Here is a 20,096-nt window from a genome sequence, read left to right as displayed (position 1 = left end):
CGCTTCGAGGGAACACCAACGCAAGGCTCCAAGGCCACGGGGGAAATCCTTTGCATACTTGCCTAGGAAGTCCCTTAAGGCGTAGCCGCAGCAAAAGGATTCTCGGTGTCGTTGACACGACTATTCCTGGCGCCGTTGCAAGGGAAGCTCAGCTGACATCAACCCACAAGTCTAGGGGATCAATCGTAGTCCTTTCGATAAGTAAAAGTGTCGAACCCAACGAGGAGCAGAAGGATCTGACAAGTGGTTTTCAGCAAGGTAAAATCTGCAGGCACTGAAATTGTCGGTAACACGTGATTGTGTGGTGAGATGATTCGTAGCAAGCAACAAGTAACAAAATTAGCAACGGTGCAGCAAAGTGGACCAATCCCTTTTGTAGCAAGGGACAATCCTGGACAAAGTCTTATAGGAGGAAAAACGCTCCCGAGGACACACGGGAATTTCTGTCATGCTAGTTTTCATCATGTTCATATGATTCGCGTTTGTTACTTTGATAGTTTGATATGTGGGTGGACCGACGCTTGGGTACTGCCCTTACTTGGACAAGCATCCCACTTATGATTAACCCCTCTCGCAAGCATCCGCAACTATGAAAGAAGAATTAAGACAAAGTCTGACCATAGCATTAAACTAGTGGATCCAAATCAGCCCCTTACGAAGTAACGCATAAACTAGGGTTTAAGCTTCTGTCACTCTAGCAACCCATCATCTACTTACTACTTCCCAATGCCTTCCTCTAGGCCCAAATAATGGTGAAGTGTTATGTAGTCGACGTTCACATAACACCACTAGAGGAAAAACAACATACAACATATCAAATTACCGAACGAATACCAAATTCACATGACTACTATTAGCATGACTTGTCCCATGTCCTCAGGAACAAAAGTAACTACTCACGAAGCATAATCATATTCATGACCAGAGAGGTAATGAGTAGCATCAAGGATCTGAACATAAACTCTTCCACCAAGTAATCCAACTAGCATCAACTACAAAGAGTAATCAACACTACTAGGAACCTTACAAGTACCAATCGGAGTCGCGAGACGGAGATTGGTTACAAGTGATGAACTAGGGTTTGAAGATGAGATGGTGCTGATGAAGATGTTGATGGTGACGAGTCCCCTCCGATGAGAGGAGTGTTGGTGATGACGATGGCGACGATTTCCCCCTCCGGGAGGGAAGTTTCCCTCCCAGGATCGTCCTGCCGGAGCTCTAGATTGGTTCTGCTCAAGTTCCGTCTCGTGGCGGCGGCGAAACCACGAAAAAACTCCTCCTTGATTTTCTTCGTGGACGAAACCCTTCGTATAGTAAAAGAGGGGGGCAAGTGGTCCAGCAGGGTGGCCGCGCCTTGTAGGCTTGTGGCCACGCCCTGGCGCCCCTCTGGCACTTCTTCGGCCCAGTATTTTTGATAAATTTGGAAAAAAATCCTCATTGATTTTTACGGCGTTTGGAGTTGCGCAGAATAGGTATCTCAAACTTGCTCCACTTTCAAGCCAGAATTCCAGTTGCCGGCATTCTCCCTCTTCATGTAAACCTTGCAAAATAAGAGAGAAAAGGCATAAGAATTGTACCGTGAAGTGAAATAACAGCCCGAGAAGCGATAAATATCAACGTGAAAACATGATGCAAAATGGACGTATCATTCCTTACTGATGATTTACTCTCGAAGACTCTAAGGAATTTGGGTTGCTCTTATGACAGGTGTCAGTTTCTAACGGAGCAGCCAACCAGCTCATGGTTGTGGGGGCGGCTATTTATAGCCTGGGAGGATCCCGACATGATTCGACATTAATGCCCTTTAATAATATGACCGTTTGTGTGTATAAGATTGGTGATGTGGCGCGAATTGTGGTAACGGTAGGGACCCTCAACTGTGAGAGACCCCATGTCTCTCATATTCCTCATATGAGGCTTTTGGTAGGATTAGGCTTGGGTTGAGCATCATGAGCAAATTTGTTCCAAAGTGTTACCTCGACCCCCAATAGTACGGTGTTCCTATGACTCAAGAGTGAAGAAAATAAAACGGAAAGAATAAATCTTCATGCTTCATAGTCTTCAGATTGATTTTCTTCAGGACACACCGAATTCCTCATCTTCAATATCTTCATGAGGAATATCAATTTCATCACAATTTCTTCGTGATCCAATTCTTCAACACAAGACCAAATTCTTCAGCCGAAGATATACATTTTTAGGGGTCCATATTCATCGAATATTTCGAACTCCTCAGCGACTCATAGATCATGTGTACACTCATGAACACACTAGATACTTAACCTATAAGTCTTAAAACCACCAAAATCACTAAGGGGCACTGGATGCACTTACAGTTACACACACTGTCATTTGACATCCTTGAATCTTCCTTTTCAGATGCGTCCCGCAAGGCATCACGTACGCTTGAGACTGGCTAATGAGACGACTGGGTTCCTGGCCATTTCGGTCGACCTCTTGACCAGGCTGGGATATCGTTGGTACCCCAAGTACATTGTGTACGAGGACTTCCGCGAGTTCAACCAGTACCAGTACCAGGCTGAGGTTCGCATCTTCCATCAGATGGGAAACTCCACCCATGAGCTCCACACCTTCTGCGGTATTGGATTGTCGATCGAGATGGCCATCTATGATGCGGCCTATATCTCTATCACCCGTCTCCGTGGAGCGTACCCTCGCCTGGAGGGGACTGTTTGAGATACATCCCGTATGTTCTTGCTGATGATGAGACTGGGTCTGATCTCACTGCCTACATTGCTCGCGTTCGGGAGCACAACGACCGGTCCTACATCGTTGTCTGTGCCCCCTACATGACGTGTCGCTACGACGCACAGGTTCTGGTGCAGTACACTGTGGCACTAGATCACGCTTTTCGAGCAATGGCTGTGGAGCTGTACGCCATGCGTGCCTGTCTTTGCGACGCGTTGACAGAGCTGCAGCCAACAGTCCACCCTGCGCACATTCTCGAGCCGAGCAGGACAGAGCTACCACCAGGTCTTGAGTGGACTGATGTTGGAGGTAGTACCCCTGCACTTGGACCTCTGCTCCCCGATTGGATGAGGTACCCACACATGAGTCACCGCGGGACACAGGGTCCTGCTCCTACCTTCTATCACCGCCAGCTACCTGGATTTGGTCATTTTCTCCGACGTTGATGTAACCTTATCTCTATGTATCGTTGTGGTACTCTTCCACCGCGTGCCTGCATGCCGCCTAGTGAGTCCAGGTTATCGTCTAATGCGTCCAGGTTATCGCCAAATTTCGAATTTGTAACCGATGGTCTGTAATCGAATTTATGTATGGGTTTGTATGTCGAACTCCACTACTATGAAGTATCTATCGCATTTCCCTTTCATCATACTTGATTACTTCATCAATGCCTACAATGCCTTTGCAATTACATTAAGCTAAACTACCCGTGTTAAATATTTAGCAGGATGGTTAGACCAGCTGGTCGCCCACGTGGCCCCGCCAATGATGCACCACCCCCGCCTCCTGAATATATGGCGGGGATGATCCAACAGTTTGAACTGAACCGCCAGTTTATGCAAGGGCTCATGGATCAGTTCCAAAGGCCGTACATGAACCAACAGCAAGGCATGGCACTGCAAGACTTCTGCCACCTCAACCCTGTGATCTATCACAGCTTAACTCAACCTCTTGATGCTAATGACTAGCTCCGTGACATTGCTTATGAGCTGGAGTCTGCCAATGTGCCCCTGGCGAGCTATGTCAACTTTGCCGCTTACTTCCTGAAGGGTCCTGCTGCCCAATGGTAGGACAGTCACAAGCACTCTCAGCCCGTTGGAACTGTCATCACTTGGATAGAGTTCACGACTGCCTTCCGTGCTCGCTGCATTCCTCAGGGAATCATGGACCGGAAGAAGCGTGAGTTCCGCAACCTTGTCCAGGGCAACAAGACTCTGGATGCTTATCAATGGGAGTTTCTCGACTTGTACCGCTATGCTAAAGAAGACATTGCAACTGATGCATGCAGACAGGAGAAATTTCATGAGGGACTCCACCCTGACATCAAGCTGGCGCTCCTTGTTCAGGACTATGTTGATTTCGCCAACCTGGTGAACAAGGCCAATCAGGTTGAGACTGGTCTACAGGAATACAAGGATAGCAACAAGCACAATCGTGACATGGGCTCATCTACAGGCTCATCTTCATAGAAGCGGAAGATCTGGATTCCCAACAACATGTACCATGCACGTGCTCCTGCTCCGAGGTCGTCTTATGTTGCACCTCGTTTGCCTCCTCCACCACCTAGGCAATCGAGGCTTCCAGCTCCACCGCCTCGAGTTCCTCCCTCCCGTCCTGAGGACGGGTTGTGCTTCAAATGTGGTCGTCCAGGTCACCGTGCTAGAGACTGCAGGCAGATTCTGAATCAGCTGGCACTTCCTTCAGCTGGTAGTGGCAACAACCAGAACCGCAACAACAATGCCAAGCCTGCTTATGTTCATGGTCAGGCCAACAACATTGATATGGGTAAAGCTTAAGATCAGCCTGCTACTGTGATGGGTACACTTCTCGTGAACTTAGTACCTGCTTATGTATTGTTTGATACAGGAGCATCGCATTCTTCATGTCAGAAAATTTAGCATTTATGCATGGCATTAAGTACGAAGAGATGGACATCCCAGTAGTGGTAAATACCCCCGCGGGCCAATGTCAACCCTCCATGGTGTGCCCCAATGTCCCCGTTGAAATTGAAGGATTGGAACTCCTTGCCGCTCCCATGTTATTGAGTTCTTCCAAGATGGATCTCATACTGGGAATGGACTAGTTGAAAGCTCATGCGGCTTCAATCATTTGTACCACCAAGACCGTCCACCTCCTACACCCTTCAAATGAATTAATAAGCTACCACGCTCATCTCGTCCGAGACGCTGAGGCACAACTATATGCCTTGAATGCATTAAATGCATCACCTCTTGAAGGGATCGAAAACATTCCAGTTGTCCGGGAATTCCAAGATGTTTTCCCAGAAGAACTTCCGGGGATTCCCCCTGCTCGAGCTGTCGAGTTTGTCATTGACTTGGTACCCGATACCACTCCTATCGCCAAGCACCCTTATAAAATGCCACCACATGAACTTCTTGAACTTAAGCAAGAAATTTACAATTTGCTTCGCCTGGGTTTCATTCGTTTGAATTCCTCTGCTTCGGGAGCATAAACTATATGCAAAGTATTCCAAATGTGAATTCTGGCTGGATGAAGTGACGTACCTTGGTCATGTGATCTCCAAGGATGGTACTGCGGTTAACCCTGAACGAGTTCAAGCTATTCTTGACTGGACTCCCCCGAAGAATGTCAAGCAAGTCAAAAGTTTTCTAAGACTCGCCAGCTATTGTCGTCGATTTGTCGAGAACTTCTCCAAGATTGTGAAGCCCTTAACTAATCTGCTTCACAAAGGTGTTAAGTTTGAGTGGACTGATAAATGTTAGGAAAGTTTCCAAGCACTCAAGGACAAACTAACATCCGCTCCGGTACTTGCTCCTCCGGATACAAAAAGGGATTTCGTCATATATTGTGACGCTTCTTTTCAAGGAATAGGTTGTATCCTGATGCAGAATCGCAAAGTCATTGTTTATGCCTCATGTCAGCGACGTGCTCATGAAGAGAACTATCCAGTTCATGACCTCGAACTTGCCGCAGTTGTGCATTCACTGAAAGAATGGGGACAATACCTTCTCGGTAATCGCTGTGAGATCTACACCGATCATCAAAGTCTGAAGTACCTGTTCACTCAACCAGATCTGAACCTCCGTCAGCAAAGGTGGATGAAGCGCATAGCACATTTTGATTATGGTTTATCATATAGCCCCGGCAAGGCTAACGTAATGGTTGATGCCTTGAGTCCCAAGTCATACTGCAACCACCTCCAGGTTCATAAGGTTCACGATCATCTGCAAGAGGAATTTCGTAAGCTGAACCTTCATATTATTCCTCAGGGTTATCTTGTTCCCCCTCCTGAAGAGTATCAAAAGATGAACCTCCGTGTTGCGAATCAGGATTCCCTTAGTAACCTGGTTCTTGCACCAGATCTAGTATTCTGCATCAAAAGTATGCAAGGCTTTGACGATGATGTCGACAGGATTTAAAGCTATCTTGCGAAGGGTAAACCCTCTTGTTTCATTGTTGCTCATGATGGCGCCTTGTACTTCAAGGGTCACTTACTCGTACCAACAAAAAGGGAAAATCACCGAATGTCCGGAGCGGTGATGAAAGAAGCCCACGACACTCTATTCATCTGGGTAGTACCAAGATGTACGAAGACATCCGTCAAAGATTCTGGTGGTCCAACATGAAGCAAGACATTGCATGATATGTGGCAGAATGTGATATTTATCGGAGAATAAAAGCATAACATCAAAGGCCTTCTCGAACTCTGCAGCCTATCTCTATTCCTGAGTGGAAATGGGACCATGTTGAAAAGGACTTTGTCATCGGCTTTCCCAAATCTCAGAAGGGTAATGATGCTATTCTTGTCATCATTGACCGACTGTCCAAAGTTGCACAATTTCTGGCCATCAAAGAAATAATTAAGGCTAGCCAACTAGCAGATCTTTATATGGCCAGGATTGTTTCAATTCACGATATTCCATTGGTAAACAGCTCGGACCGTGGCAGTTTGTTCACTTCAAAATTCTGGGGAAGTTTTCAGAAAGCTATGGGGACTCATCTGTCCTTCAGTACCGCATTTCATCCTCAATCCCAAGGACAAGTTGAACGAATCAACCAAATTCTCGAGGACATGCTTCGAGCTTGTGTCATTTCTTTCGGTAAGAAATGGGAGGAATCTCTCCCGTATGCCGAGTTCTCCTACAACAATAGCTATCAGGCTAGTCTGAATATGGCCCCTTTCAAAGTATTGTATGGACGAAGGTGTCAAACTCCTCTGAATTGGTTAGAAACTGGGGAACCATCACTCTTCGGTCCGGATATTAACCAACATGTTGAAGATCAAGTTCGCATTATTCATGAGAATCTGAAGGCTGCTCAGTCTCGTCAGAAGAGTTAGTATGACCGTCATCATCAAGATATGGTCTATCAACCTGGCGAAAAGGCTTATCTTCATGTCACACCAATGAGAGGTGCCCAATGTTTTGGGATCAAGGGCAAGTTAGCTCCTTGCTATATTGGTCCTTTCACTGTTCTCGAGCGGCATGGAAAAGTAGCTTATCAATTGGAACTGTCGGCAAACCTTTCTCGGGTTCACGATGTCTTCCATGTGTCTCAGCTCCGCCGCTGCTTCAAGGATCCTATTCGAGCAGTGGATCATGATATGCTTGAGCTGCAACAAGACCTCTATTATAAAGAACATCCAGTCCGCATTCTTGATCAAGTTGAACGTCAGACTCGTCGCAAAGCCGCCAAGTTCCCTGAAGTGCAGTGGTCAAATCATTCTGAAGATGCAGCCACTTGGGAACGGGAGGATCATCTTCGAGATGAGTACCCCGAGCTCTTTCATTGTACCTCTTAATTTTGGGGCGAGAATTCTTATTAGTAGGGGAGAGTTGTGATATCCTCAGCTTTGGCTATAGTAATTTTGTAATTAAGCTACAATAATCTTATGCTAATGATGCCACATCACCGTGATTAATATTGTTAATCTCGCGCTAGTTTCAAAACCGATTCAAATTCAAACTTGAAATAAAATCAAACGATAAAAGTTTTTCAATTTCAGAATAAAAATGTTCGATGTGTGTCAAATATTACAAAGGAAATTGCCCTTTAGGAATCAATATTTTTGAAGGTATTTAAGTTCACTAAAATAAAATAAAACTAAAAGAGAAATTGGAAATAAATAAGATAAAATAGAAAACAGAAAAAAGGAAAAGCTCCCTCTCCCCCGGCCCAACTAGGCCAACCGGCCCAGCCGGCCACCCCAATTGGCGCACCCCAGCCCACCTCTACCCTGTGGTATACCCCCCCCCCCCCAAAACCCTAACTCTCACTCCTCCCTCCCAACCCACCACAACCCCCCCCCCCCCGCAGCCCCCACTCCCCTAGTCTCCCCCGAGCTCCCCACCTCGCGTGAACTATCTCTCCCTCTCGATCCACCCTGGATCGGGGTAGGGAGGCTAACCTCGCCCCCATCAGCCCTCACCAGCCACCTGTGCCACGCCCCGGTGCCTCCCCCGGCCTCCTCCGTCGCCCCTCGGCGCCTCTCCGGCCTCGTCCCCGATGGCTCCGCCTCCCCACCGGTCGACCCCCTCTTCCTCCTCCCTCCCTCGTCGATTCGCCCCACCGAGCCCCCTCGAGCCCACTTTGCACGACTACAGGGCTCGGTGAGCTCCCCCGCATCTTCCTCTTCCTCTCTTTGCTCCCGTGGGCGAGCGTAGCGAGCTCCTACCGTAGCCGAGTTCCGACCGCTGCCATGGCCGATGTGGAGCTCACCATAGAGCCGCTCGAGCTGCTCTAGCACGCTCCACGAGCTCGTGGTGCTCTCCTGAACCCATCCCACGCTAGCCCCGCTCGATTTGCTCTCTATATGCGCGCGCCCCATCTAACCTGAAAGCCCCTCCGTCGTCGTCGACATAGCGTTCGCCACGGGCAGTCCCAGATCGCCCCGATAGCCGGAATGGAACAGCGCGAGCTTCCCGCAGCTGCTCGCGGCGCTTGAAACAGTGGTTGGAGCTGCATTTCTGGCCACCTCGTCGTTCATGGCCCTCGCCGGAGCCATGCCGCCTCATTTGGGTGGATGTGGGTCACCGACAAGTGGCCCCCATGCCATTAGCTGCTAGCCCCCCCCCCCACTAACATGTGGGGCAACCCCCCAAAAAAATGTTTAGAAAGTTAAAAAATGAAATGAATAAAAATAACAATATATAATTAATTAACTAGTTAATTGAATCAATTAATGTAATTAGACACTTTTAATACGTGTTAAGTGATAGGAAAATGACATGTGGGTCCAGCCCAATTAACGATTAATTAAAAGTGTTAATTTTATTCTCTTAATAAAATATCAAAAAGCAGTGTATGACAGCCAGGTCCCACCCACTAATTAACATGATTAAATATTTATTAAACCATAAAAATAAATGTGCCTATGACCATATTTGACCAGCCAAAACCGTGTTGACTGCTCATGTCATGCTGACATCACAATGATGTCATATTTGATTATCTAAATTGTTCAAATCTCTTTAATTCCTAATAAATAATAAAACTTTAAAAATTAATATAAAATAAACCGTAAGTTAGATGAAAATCTTTTGAACATGAAAGTTCGTGTGCAAAACGAGACGAACATAGATACGCTATCCGTTCATATGTCACGCGTTCCTACCATAGCAAACGTGTAACCTTTTCAATGTTTTCGTGTGACCGGTAGTAGCTAGAGACCCGAGAAATATCATGTGATATTTTCCCGATTCGACTATGCCGGATGATACTGCGTTGGCTCATGCCTAGACCTGCATATTGACATGTCATGCTTAGTGATTGCATCTGTGTTTATATTTATTGTTTCTTCCCCCCTCTTCTTACCCGTAGACCCTGAGACTGAGGCTGCTGCTGGGTACGACTACCCTTCCGACGACCAGCCCTCTGCCGCAGAGCAACAAGGCAAGCAAACTCCCCTTGACCATTCCTATATCGCCCATTTCTTTCTCCCTCCTTCTTGCATTAGATATTTGCTACTATTGTAGTTAGCTCCTATATCTCATGCATAGCCTAATTTTGATGAACTGCTACTTTCCGGTACCACGCTTTAAACTGCTTAGTATAGGTGGCTCAGTCATCCCCTCTGACCCTTAGCCCAGTTGCCCCCGCATTATCGTCAATTCTCGATCCCTGATCGACGAGCCAAGACCCGACACACCACTTACACCCCCTTAGTTGTACGACGCTGCAGAGCTACTATATGGTAGCGAGGGTGACACCTCGCGAAGTACTCATGATGCTATCTCTGTAGTGCAGCTAGTCGGTCATGGTTATCGAGGGTGATTCCTCGTTCACCACCCCCGACGATGACTCTATCGTGCAACCCCTCAAGTGTGAGACCCTCGAGGGTGATTCCTCTAAGTCCACCTTGACGGTTACATCGTTTGGAATCCAACGAGGGTGATACCTCGGATCCCCCCTGATGTTCAACCACACAGTTACTTCACCATGTTACTGGGAACTTTGATGAATAAATGTTAGGCGGGTGGATTCCCGCGTGGATGTGTCGATTAGTTAATTAAAATGTTAATGGATTTGGGTATTTGATTTGGGTTTGTCACAGACCTTATTCGCACTATCCGTCTACGTGGGAGGAGTTATGGGTTCTCGACGTCGTGGTATCAGCCGAATCTCTTCAGACGCCAGCAATAGAGTGGCGCGTGCCTAAGTGGTCCGGATAGGCATTGCTCTTGTAATAAGGGGTGCTAGGACTGACATCGGCCCCCTCTCATCGTGCAGGAGTGCAAAGGGTGATGGGCCCATGACTCGTGCGTTCTTAGGATTTAGACCGGCGGGCTGGCCTCTCTATTGAGTCTAGGTGGGGCTGCGACGTGTCGATGTTCCGAGGCCGGGCACGACCCAGGAAAGTGTGTTCGGACAGAGTTTATCGAGCGTGACGGGGAATATGTGGTGCACCCCTGCAGGGAAGAACTTATCTATTCGAATAGCCGTGTCCACGGTTACAGGACGACTTGGAGTTGTGCCCCGATCTTATACAACTATAACTGTTACATAACTCGAAATTTTCTCCAGGATTGCTTCCTCGCAGGGAGTCGAGGAAGGATCTCCGCGCGTGTCTTTAATTAATATTGCTGCAACAATATGACTATTATTTGTAATACCTTTTCTACTCTCGTGTGCTGCTGCAAGACCCCCTGAAGGTGCTAGTCTTCGATAGGACTAGGCCTTCCCTCTCTTTCTCGCATTGCAGCAGTCAGTCCACATATAAACCCCTTCCTTTGATATCGATGGATACTTAGCATAGTTTTGATGTCAGTCTTGCGAGTACTTTGGATGAGTACTCACCGTTGCTTTGCTCCCCCTTTTCGCCCTAATCCGTTGTTGCGACCAGATGATGGAGCCCAGGAAATGGTGTATCCCGCCGCCAACGACTGCTACCCCAATGGTGCCTACTACTACGTGCAGGCCGTTGAAGACCAGGAGTAGTTAGGAGGCTCCCAGGCAGGAGGCCTCGCCTCGTTCGATCGTAGTTTCTTTTGTGTTAGCCTTCTCTAAGGCACCCCATGTTTAATGTCTGTACTCAGATATTTGTTGCTTCTGCTGACTCGTGTGTTTATCGAGCTTCTGTATTTTAGCCCTCGAGGCCCCTGGCTTGTAATATGAAGCTTGTATGTTTTATTTATGTCTAGAGTTGTGTTGTGATATCTTCCCGTGTGTCCTTGAGCTTGGGCATACGCATTTGCGTGTATGATTAACGTACAATCAAATCGAGAGCGTCACAGTGATGCTCAATCACTTTGGGTTTTTGGTTTTGGTTTGGGTGTTTCGGGTTTCTCCTCATAAATAATTTTCTCTCAAAGTCTTCGAGGAATGGGTTACTCTCAAATGACAAGTGTCAAGTTCTCTCGCGGAGTAGCCAACCAGCTAGTGGTTATGGGGGCGGCTATTTATAGCCTCGGAGGAATCCCAACATGATTTGACATAAATTCCCCAATGATATGGCCGTTATGTTGACAAGGTTTGGGGACAGCTGGCACGCGGCACAGCAAAGGTCGGAACTTTCAAGCTGTGAAAGTCCTCATCTCTCTCATATTCCTCACTTGCAGGTAATTCGCACTAGGGAAAACCTAATTCCTCAGTTAGAGCAATTTCCTCAAAGACCAGAAGATCTTCGTCTCCCTCATAGAACAAATTGACTAAACTATCAAAGATTTCCAAAGGCTTCACTCGAAGGATTGGGTATGTGTAGGCTTTGAGATGAGGATCACTAGGAAACTTTTCCTTAGTTTTACCTCGACCCCTTTAACAATACGATGTTCTATGACTCAAAAGAAAGGAAATGAAACTACGAAAATAAAAGTCTTCACGCTTCAAAGTCCTCGCATCAATATCTTCAAGGACACACCAATTTCCTCGCTTTCAAAGTCTTTGAGGAATTATCAAAGTCTTCAGCCGAAGACATTCATTTTTAGGCTCGATATTCTTTGAATAAGTTAAATTCCTGAGCGACTTATAGAGCTTGTGTACACTCACAAACACATTAGTCTCTTAACCTATAAGTCTTCAATACACCAAAATCACTAAAGGGCACTAGATGCAGTTACACATTTCCCGCTTCAAGCGAGCACACCCGTGATATTTGCTGAGCAATGGTATGCTCATGAGAAGGTAGACTCAACATGTCAGCTTGAGTGTATGCCCCAACCAAAGCTCATCCACTAACTACCTGCTCTAACTCACGTCTAAGAGCATCTCCAACCGGGCCTCCATACCCACCCCCAAACGCCCAAATGCAAAAGCGTCACCCAACATGCTTCTCCAGAGCCGTTTCAAACGCCCGAACGCACTTTGGTATGCCTATCACATCTGACTGGTCAAAGAGGGCTCGCGCCAATTCGTTCGTATTCATTCCTCCCCTTCTTGCCATTGAAAGTCAGCGCAACAGGATTTAAAAGAAGTTATGGTCATCGATGTACCCTTTTCAATTTGAACGAAGATAATGAAGAAGATTAAACCTTTTTTAAAGCAAGCCCAACAATACTCGCTTTGTAAGGGATATTGACACTCATGATGAATAGAGAAGACACTTACGCTTCGGTACACCCCCCCTAAACGCATCAACGGATGAGATCTATCTATACCCCTTCATAATAAAGGTATGATGGTCATCTTAGAAAATACGTCGCACACGCAGTCAATGTACGGCACGATGGGCCGGCCCATTGACGGATGCATGTATGACATGATTGTCTAGTATTAAAAGATAAAGCTAAATAAAATATTGCTAGGACAGGATTCGAACACAAGACCTTCTACTATAGGAGGGAGTTGATAGTCACTAGGCCTAACAAGCACTTGCGATTATTTACTAATTACGCAGCATAACATAATAGAGAGGCTCCTAGCGGTGCCAAAACAAAAGTGAATCATTATTTCTGGAAAAGTGAATATTTTTAAAATGCGAATATTTTACAAAAGTTTTGAATTTTAGAAATTTCAAACTTCTTTTAGAATTTTGAACATTTTTTGAACGTGAACGTTCTTTGAAAAACAAACAAATTTTCAAGAATAGGAGGTAATGTAGAAAAAATTATATAGAACATGAAATATTATTTGAAAATTTAAAAAAACGCAAACATGTGTCAAAAATATGAATAATTTTTTAAAACTAACGGATACCTTATCTAACTTTCTTTAAAATGAACATTTTTTACTTTCTTTATCAGTTTTGGAAAATATGAATAATTTTTAAATTCTCGAGAAAAATTTAAAACACAAATAAGTTTAAAATAACAAACAAAGACCAGTAAAAACAGATTCATGACAAACCGGATACTGCAGCATATGTGTTTATCTCATAATTCGGCAGGCCCATCTTGTTCGTTAGGTCGCTCGCCTCTGTGCTAATGAGCCATACTTTGTCGCAAAGAGTAATAAAATTGGATTTTCGTCGTATTTTGTGCTATGATCTTTCTCTAAAAAATTTGAAAATTTTCAGGTAATTGAACTTTTTTTGCAATTTGTTTTGAATTTTTTTAAATTCGCTATTTTTTCCAATTTGTTTACAACATATGCGATTTTTCTAAACAGGTAGAAATTTTGTTCCAAAATGATTCACAAATCTGAGAAAAAGTTGACTACTAGGTAGATTAATTTGTACAAAATTTTACGAACTAAAAGATGAACATTTGAAAAATCCGTGAACGCTTGGGTTGATCTAATAGGCACATGCTCAAAATTTTAAAATATTCTTTAGAATACCTTAAAATAATCTTGCCTTTAAACAATGTTTAATTTTTTGTTTGTTTTCAAATAGAAGTTATAAATTCCAGTTTTGTTCGTTTTCAAAAAGTTATTCATGTGTTAATAAAATCACCGTGTTGAAGAAATTCGTTCCGTGTACAATTATTTAACATTTTGTTCCGCATTACTGAAAAAGTTCATTGTTCATGAAAAGTTTTCATCGTCTGTAGAACTTTTTTTCAGTATGTATTTGAAAAACGGTCACCATATATTTTAGAAAACATTTAGTGTGTATTTAAATTCAGGTCACCGTATACTATGAAAATGTTCAGTGTGTATTTTAATTCGCTTTTTGATAAATTTGGTTTAGATTTTGAAATTTGTTCACAATTGTTTTTTAAATTCTGATTTAAAAAATTCACATTTATTTCAAAAAATATTGAACAAGTAAAAGAATGGATACGTTTAGATAGTAATTAAAATTTAGCCTTGCGTATAAGTTAATGTTACCTGCTAGCTCGGCTGCCTGGTACAACCCCCTTTCCAAGGGTTCTTCCTATGGCTTCTCATTCCATTTTCTTTATTTTTTGCGTTTTTCTAATCATATTGTTTATTTATACAAAGAGTTTACGCGTGTATTAATAAAATGTTTATCATACATTCTGGAAAAAATGTAGATTGTATTTGGCCACCAATGGTTGTTATCTCAACCGGTAAGAAACTCCCCAAACTATCAAGAGGTTTGGAGTTCGACTCCTCTTAAGAACTATTTCTTTTTCCTAACATTTATTTCCCTGAATGGACCGGCTGTTCAGCAATAGCGTATGCGTGACCCATCATATATATACCAAAATGAATACAGATAGCAAAAAGTCTATATTACCGATTATACTATTTGTGAGGGGGGTTGTACCGAGGCCGAACTCAAGAAAAGATGTGCATGTATTTGGTGTTTTGGAAATAGAGTTGGCCCGATCACTTCCCGATTATACTATTTGTGAGGGGGTTGTACCGAAGCCAAACTCAAGAGAAGATGTGCATGTATTTGGTGTTTTGGGAATAGAGTTGGCCCGATCACTTCCGTGGACGTATGGGTAGCCGGAATTGACAATTCTGGTTGTAGATGCTCTAACAACATATGGACCACCCCCACAAAGAAACAACGTTTGTATCTTTACATATATCATACTGATTCACATAACTGTAACAACCCATTGATGCCGATGTATACACATGGCTACGCGCATATGAGCTAACCTTATTGCATGCCGAACAGCCTAGACAATACAAGAAGCAATAAAAATAGCTAGCAGTACGGTTCAAGAAAATAAAGAAAAAATCTGGTACAATTGCATGCTTTTCTCGCAACAGTAATCAACTAATTCCTTTGGATGGGGACTCTGAACGCATGGAATTCTCTTCCTTGGCACAGTTATGCACATATATGATAGACACAATTTGGTTGCTTCAGGCTCGAACACTTCGTTCTCAATCTTGCACACATTCTAGTTGGTTGAGGCAGCCCTCTTAGTAATCTGCATAATGTACAACCGCTCATTGCTCGAAGATTCGAAAAATATCCTCAGCACGAAACTAGTACTGTATACACATTTAACACTTGGACAAGAACATGAGAACAGTTGGATGAAAACAAAGTTGAAATATTTAATTAGTTGGTGCAACCCGCATGGCTGACAAAATGCTATTCTAAGACAACATAGGGTTGTATTAACATATTAAGATTTATCGCCATACATGAGCAATCAATCTCTGAAACAGACACAACACCTAACTAAATCACACCAGCTGTTACAAAATCATCTTGGTCAAAATAATCAAAGATGCCTTGCCCTTCTTAAATGACAAGTCTTCCGGATAGGTGGGACAAGATAATGCAAGCTTACCAGTTATGCGACCTGGACAATCATGGGACCCATTGGGACATCCAGCAGCGTGCCGTTGCCGTTCGCGTGATCTGTCAAACAGAGAATATATTCTCAAAGTGGAATCGAAATAAGAAGTGGAATGCACACCATGCGCAAATAAATAGATCTTGATTTGTTACTTTCGTCAAGGAAACGTACGTTCTGTTTGTCTCGTAACAAAGAAGCAAGCGCCGATAACAATGTAGCATAGGAGGAGGAGGACTCCCTTGAGGTAATGTGACGTTCCATCCTTCAAATTAAAATCACTTGATTAGTTAGGACCTTAATTTTTTGTGTTTTCTTGCATCGTATAATTGAGGACAAGGACAACCAAATCACAACATGAGTTAGGAAATCCTTTTGTCTCGATCGGAAATCAATTTGCTTTCTTTTAGTATAAGTGGTTAAAATTCTCTCACCAATGTTTATCTGAGTTAGGAAATCCTTTTGTCTCGATCGGAAATCAATTTGCTTTCTTTTAGTATAAGTGGTTAAAATTCTCTCACCAATGTTTATCTGAATGATAATTTTTACCTGGAGGGTGAAGGCCGTCACTAGCACCGAGATGAAGAGAGAGCCGGTCTCTAGCAGCTTGAAGTCGAGATCCATCTGAATCCCCATGATCCAAGCGACAAGGACACTCAATGGCACCTACATAATTGCAACACAGTGCAGATTCATGATGCATGATCTGGGCGAACAAGACAATCAAGGGGAGGGAGTTAATGTACCAACCACGAACATGGAGATCTGGGTAGCCGACCCCAAGGCAACACCGAGGGTGATGTCGAGCTTGTTCTTCAGGGCGAAGATCACGGCTCCGGCGTGCTCCGCCGCGTTACCAACGATGGGGAGCAGGATGATGCTGATGAAGCTCACCGAGAGTCCCCACGACTGCGAGGTTGGCTCGATGGTGCCGACGACATACTCAGAGAGCACAGCGATGATGATGGTCATGAGGATGAGCCAGAAGAGCGCGCTCCCAAAGCCGAGGACCGCCTCCTCCTCCTCCTCGTCGCCGCCCTCGATCTCCTGCGGCTCGAAGAGCTGGCGATGCGTCTTGAGCTGGAAGAAGAGGTAGGCAACGTAGGCGAGGAGCATGATGAAGCTGCAGGCCCTCGAGAGCTCCAGCACCGTGGTGTCAGTGGCGACAGCGTGTTCCCCGGAGCTGACGGCGTAACGCAGCAGCAGCGGCAGAGACTGGCAGAGCACGCCAAGGGTAAGCAGACCCGTGCTCACGTCCGCTTGTTTCTGCATGCACATACGTAGTACAGAACGTGGATGAAGCTAGGCGTTTCAACTTGCTGAGAAATGCATGCATGCTCTAATGGGGCACGGGCGGACGTACCCGGTCGTAGGGCTGGTTGGCCCCGAGGTTCTTGATACCGCCACAGAAGAGCGAGGTGCCAAGGACGAGAAGCAGGTTGGAGAGCACGGAGCCGAGCAGCGAGCATTTCACCACCTCGATCTTCCCTTGCACCAGCGCGAACATGGCGATGATCAGCTCCGTGGCGTTGCCGCACGTCGCGTTCAGGAGACCGCCAACTGCAACCACAAGCCGACTAATTAACAACACATGCTTCCGGCCGGCGAGATAGAAATACTATGTAGGAGTAATACTCTTCTTGAGACACTTATTTTAAAACAAAGGGAATAGAATATAGTTTGCGATGGTTAGGCGTTACTTACTTGTGGGGCCAGTGTAGAGGGCAATCTGCCTACAAGAATTACCATACCATACCAGAAAGAAAACGGGATTCATGTTAAGCAAATCCAGAACTCAATCAAAGCTAAAGTTAAAGCATCCCGTAAAAGGGAATTTTGATAACAAGAGGAGCAAATGCTTACTCTGTCAGGAAGCTGACTCGCTCAGCCAGAGGAATGAGGCCGATCAGACTAAGCGCAAACACCCATACCTGCCCATTCAGATCCATTTTTCATTCTATTTAGCCAAAAATAAAAATAAAATTATAACACATCAACAATTGCTGGCTACTTACGATAACGTGGACACGTTTTAGATTTTGTGTTTGCACCGAAAACGTACCGAGGCAAAATTGTGGGAGCATTTCTCAGTGCCTTGCACTCGTGACTTTGGCTTCCCGCCGTAATCTTTTCCAATATATAAAGGACGCACATGTTCATTTCTAATACTCTCTCTCCGTAAAAAAGTATAAGAGCATTTAAATTATTAAAGTACTGATGTAAACATTTGTATATTCTTTTACAGAGTATCCATGCCAAACTCGTGAAGCTATACTCCACAGGGCAAAGTACCAAAATGGACTCTTCTTGGGGGAAAAGAACCACCCAGCTGATCACAAATGCCACCTTGTGAACACCCAAGCCCAAGCAGGGATGTTTCCGTCATCGTCTTAGCCGCTGTGGACGCACAAGTTTGTCGTCTACTCTTGTCTTGCGGTGCACATTTGGCTGTTAGTCGCAGCAAGGTTTAAGGGATGGCACTCGCTCGGCAAAGTACGCCATCTTCCTAGAGTACTCCAGGCCGTGCAGCCCCACGTTTTGGGAAGCATTACTGTCCGTCACTAAACCTCTTTCATTTTTACACAAGAGAGTTACTAAAGCTCGCACTAGAGTAGTAGTATAAGTTTAACAATGCTTCACGGCGACCTCACTCCTCCTACATCAGCAACCAATTCGCCAGGGATGATCCCCAAGGCTGTGCGCAGCGAGAAAACAAGATCGGACGACTGAAGAAAGTGAAGGTAAAATTTCTAAAACCTGACGACCGATGGTTTTGGCCACGAAGAGCATATGTAGAGGCTGTCAACACCATTAAAATTGCTGACTTGACGTGAGCAATCGATTTGAAACTCGAAGTTGTTTGCCACTTTATACTCAGTCGCACATAAATGTGTTCTACGAAAAGTAGTTGAAGTTTATTGAACGAGTGCAGAAGTTATGCTCTCGTGCGTGCCAGTCTGTGTGCTGTGCCCCTATGTGTCGGTGACACGACGAGCCCAATTGAGGTAGTACTGCTTTAGAGAACAGCTTGCAAGGGACAAGTGTAGTTAAGGATCGGCAGGTAGGCAGGCTTGGATAGTAGTAATCACAATCTGACACCTGATCACCACAGTGTTAGGAAGCGAAAGAGAAGAGCATCGTGGATGGGAAGGTAGAATAAATCCAAGGGAATGGTCAAGCCGAAGCGAAGATGTTGAGCAGTAGCATGCATGCACATATCGAGACAAAAAGAGTACAGAAAACATGGTGTGCTGTATGGTGAATTTATACCTGGCCGAAGTGGAAGCACTGCGCGACGACGGCGAGCGGCACGGCGACGAAGAGGACGGCGAGCTTGGTGCCGAGGAGGATCTCCTGGAGGTTGGCGAGAACAGGGCGCAGCGAGGCGACGGGCACCTTGCGCACCAGCGTGGCGTCCGACTTCTTCCGCAGCGAGGAGGAGGACATGCCATGCGCCGTCCGGGCGAGGCCGCTGTGGCCGTGCGCGTTCCCGCCGTACCGCGCAGGAAGCCGCCCGGACTCCTTCCTCGTTGGTGCACCGGCCTCCATCGTCACCGCGGAGTGACTATCCATGGCTAAGGTAGATCGATCTGGAGTTGGCTAGTGCGGCGCCACGAGGAGCCTGTTCGGCGCTCTTACGAACCTCGTGATGTGTATTCTACGCGAGGCATGAAGAGGAGTGGAGCACATATTTATGGGGAGAAGGAGCAATTATTCCCACCGGAGAATGAATTATTGACCCCCGTCACTCCATGTTACAGCCAGCCTCCAGCTCCAGCACCACAAGAATAAGATCTCCCTTGATGATCTTCAGAGAAAAATACGAAATTATATTGAGATGCTGAGACTGGTAGATAAGGATTAGAGATATGTATGAGAAGAAGAATAAAAAGGAAAATGATATATGTATATATGATTTAAATGGATGGACGTGTACAGATCAACTAAGAAGGGAAAGGGGATTTTGATCTGCCTTCAATGCCACGATGCCTCCATACACGGTGGTTTTTGCCATAACAGTTATGATTTGCATACAGTGGGGTACAGGGACGGGGGCGAAGCTTCCGCGAAGCTTCCCCCTGCCCTGCATCTGCATTGCAGCATGCCGTGGTACGCTACGCCACGTCCGAATGGCAGGTATGTGTCCGGTTGCACGTTGGCTATTTCAGCCGGGGCATATCCCGCCTGATGCCAACCTTCCGTGGGATCATTTTTACGACCATGGATCGATCCATCATGGGTATCGAATTTCGATTGACTGACCACGATGGCTTGCCCACACTCAATAAACAAAGACCGCGA

General features: G+C 45.3%; 1 protein-coding gene across 1 annotated transcript; it reads right to left on the bottom strand.

Moving 5' to 3' along the window:
• Positions 1-15,040: 15,040 nt before the first annotated feature.
• On the bottom strand, positions 15,041-19,777 carry LOC123443724 (vacuolar cation/proton exchanger 1a-like). The gene is made up of 9 exons (XM_045120228.1): positions 19,065-19,777; positions 17,658-17,725; positions 17,499-17,527; positions 17,158-17,354; positions 16,545-17,060; positions 16,344-16,460; positions 15,969-16,059; positions 15,789-15,859; positions 15,041-15,419 (listed from the first exon to the last, which is right to left on the bottom strand). The coding sequence occupies exons 1-8, from the start codon at positions 19,365-19,367 to the stop codon at positions 15,792-15,794; spliced, it is 1,389 nt and encodes a 462-aa protein (XP_044976163.1). The 5' UTR covers positions 19,368-19,777; the 3' UTR covers positions 15,041-15,419; positions 15,789-15,791.
• Positions 19,778-20,096: the final 319 nt, after the last annotated feature.

Source organism: Hordeum vulgare, chromosome 3H (assembly GCF_904849725.1).
Source record: "Hordeum vulgare subsp. vulgare chromosome 3H, MorexV3_pseudomolecules_assembly, whole genome shotgun sequence".
In the NCBI taxonomy this organism is placed as follows: Eukaryota; Viridiplantae; Streptophyta; class Magnoliopsida; order Poales; family Poaceae; genus Hordeum; species Hordeum vulgare.
The sequence above is the reverse complement of the archived record's forward strand: the minus strand, read 5'-3'. Positions and strand labels throughout refer to the sequence as shown.

Bases quoted from the DNA above. Each gene is read 5' to 3' on its own strand.
- LOC123443724 (XM_045120228.1), bottom strand. From the start codon at position 19,367: ATGGATAGTCACTCCGCGGTGACGATGGAGGCCGGTGCACCAACGAGG. The intron at 16,060-16,343 runs GTAAAAATTATC...TTTAATTTGAAG, and splicing joins TGACGGCCTTCACCCTCCAG to GATGGAACGTCACATTACCT. The intron at 15,860-15,968 runs GTACGTTTCCTT...TCTGTTTGACAG, and splicing joins TGTTACGAGACAAACAGAAC to ATCACGCGAACGGCAACGGC.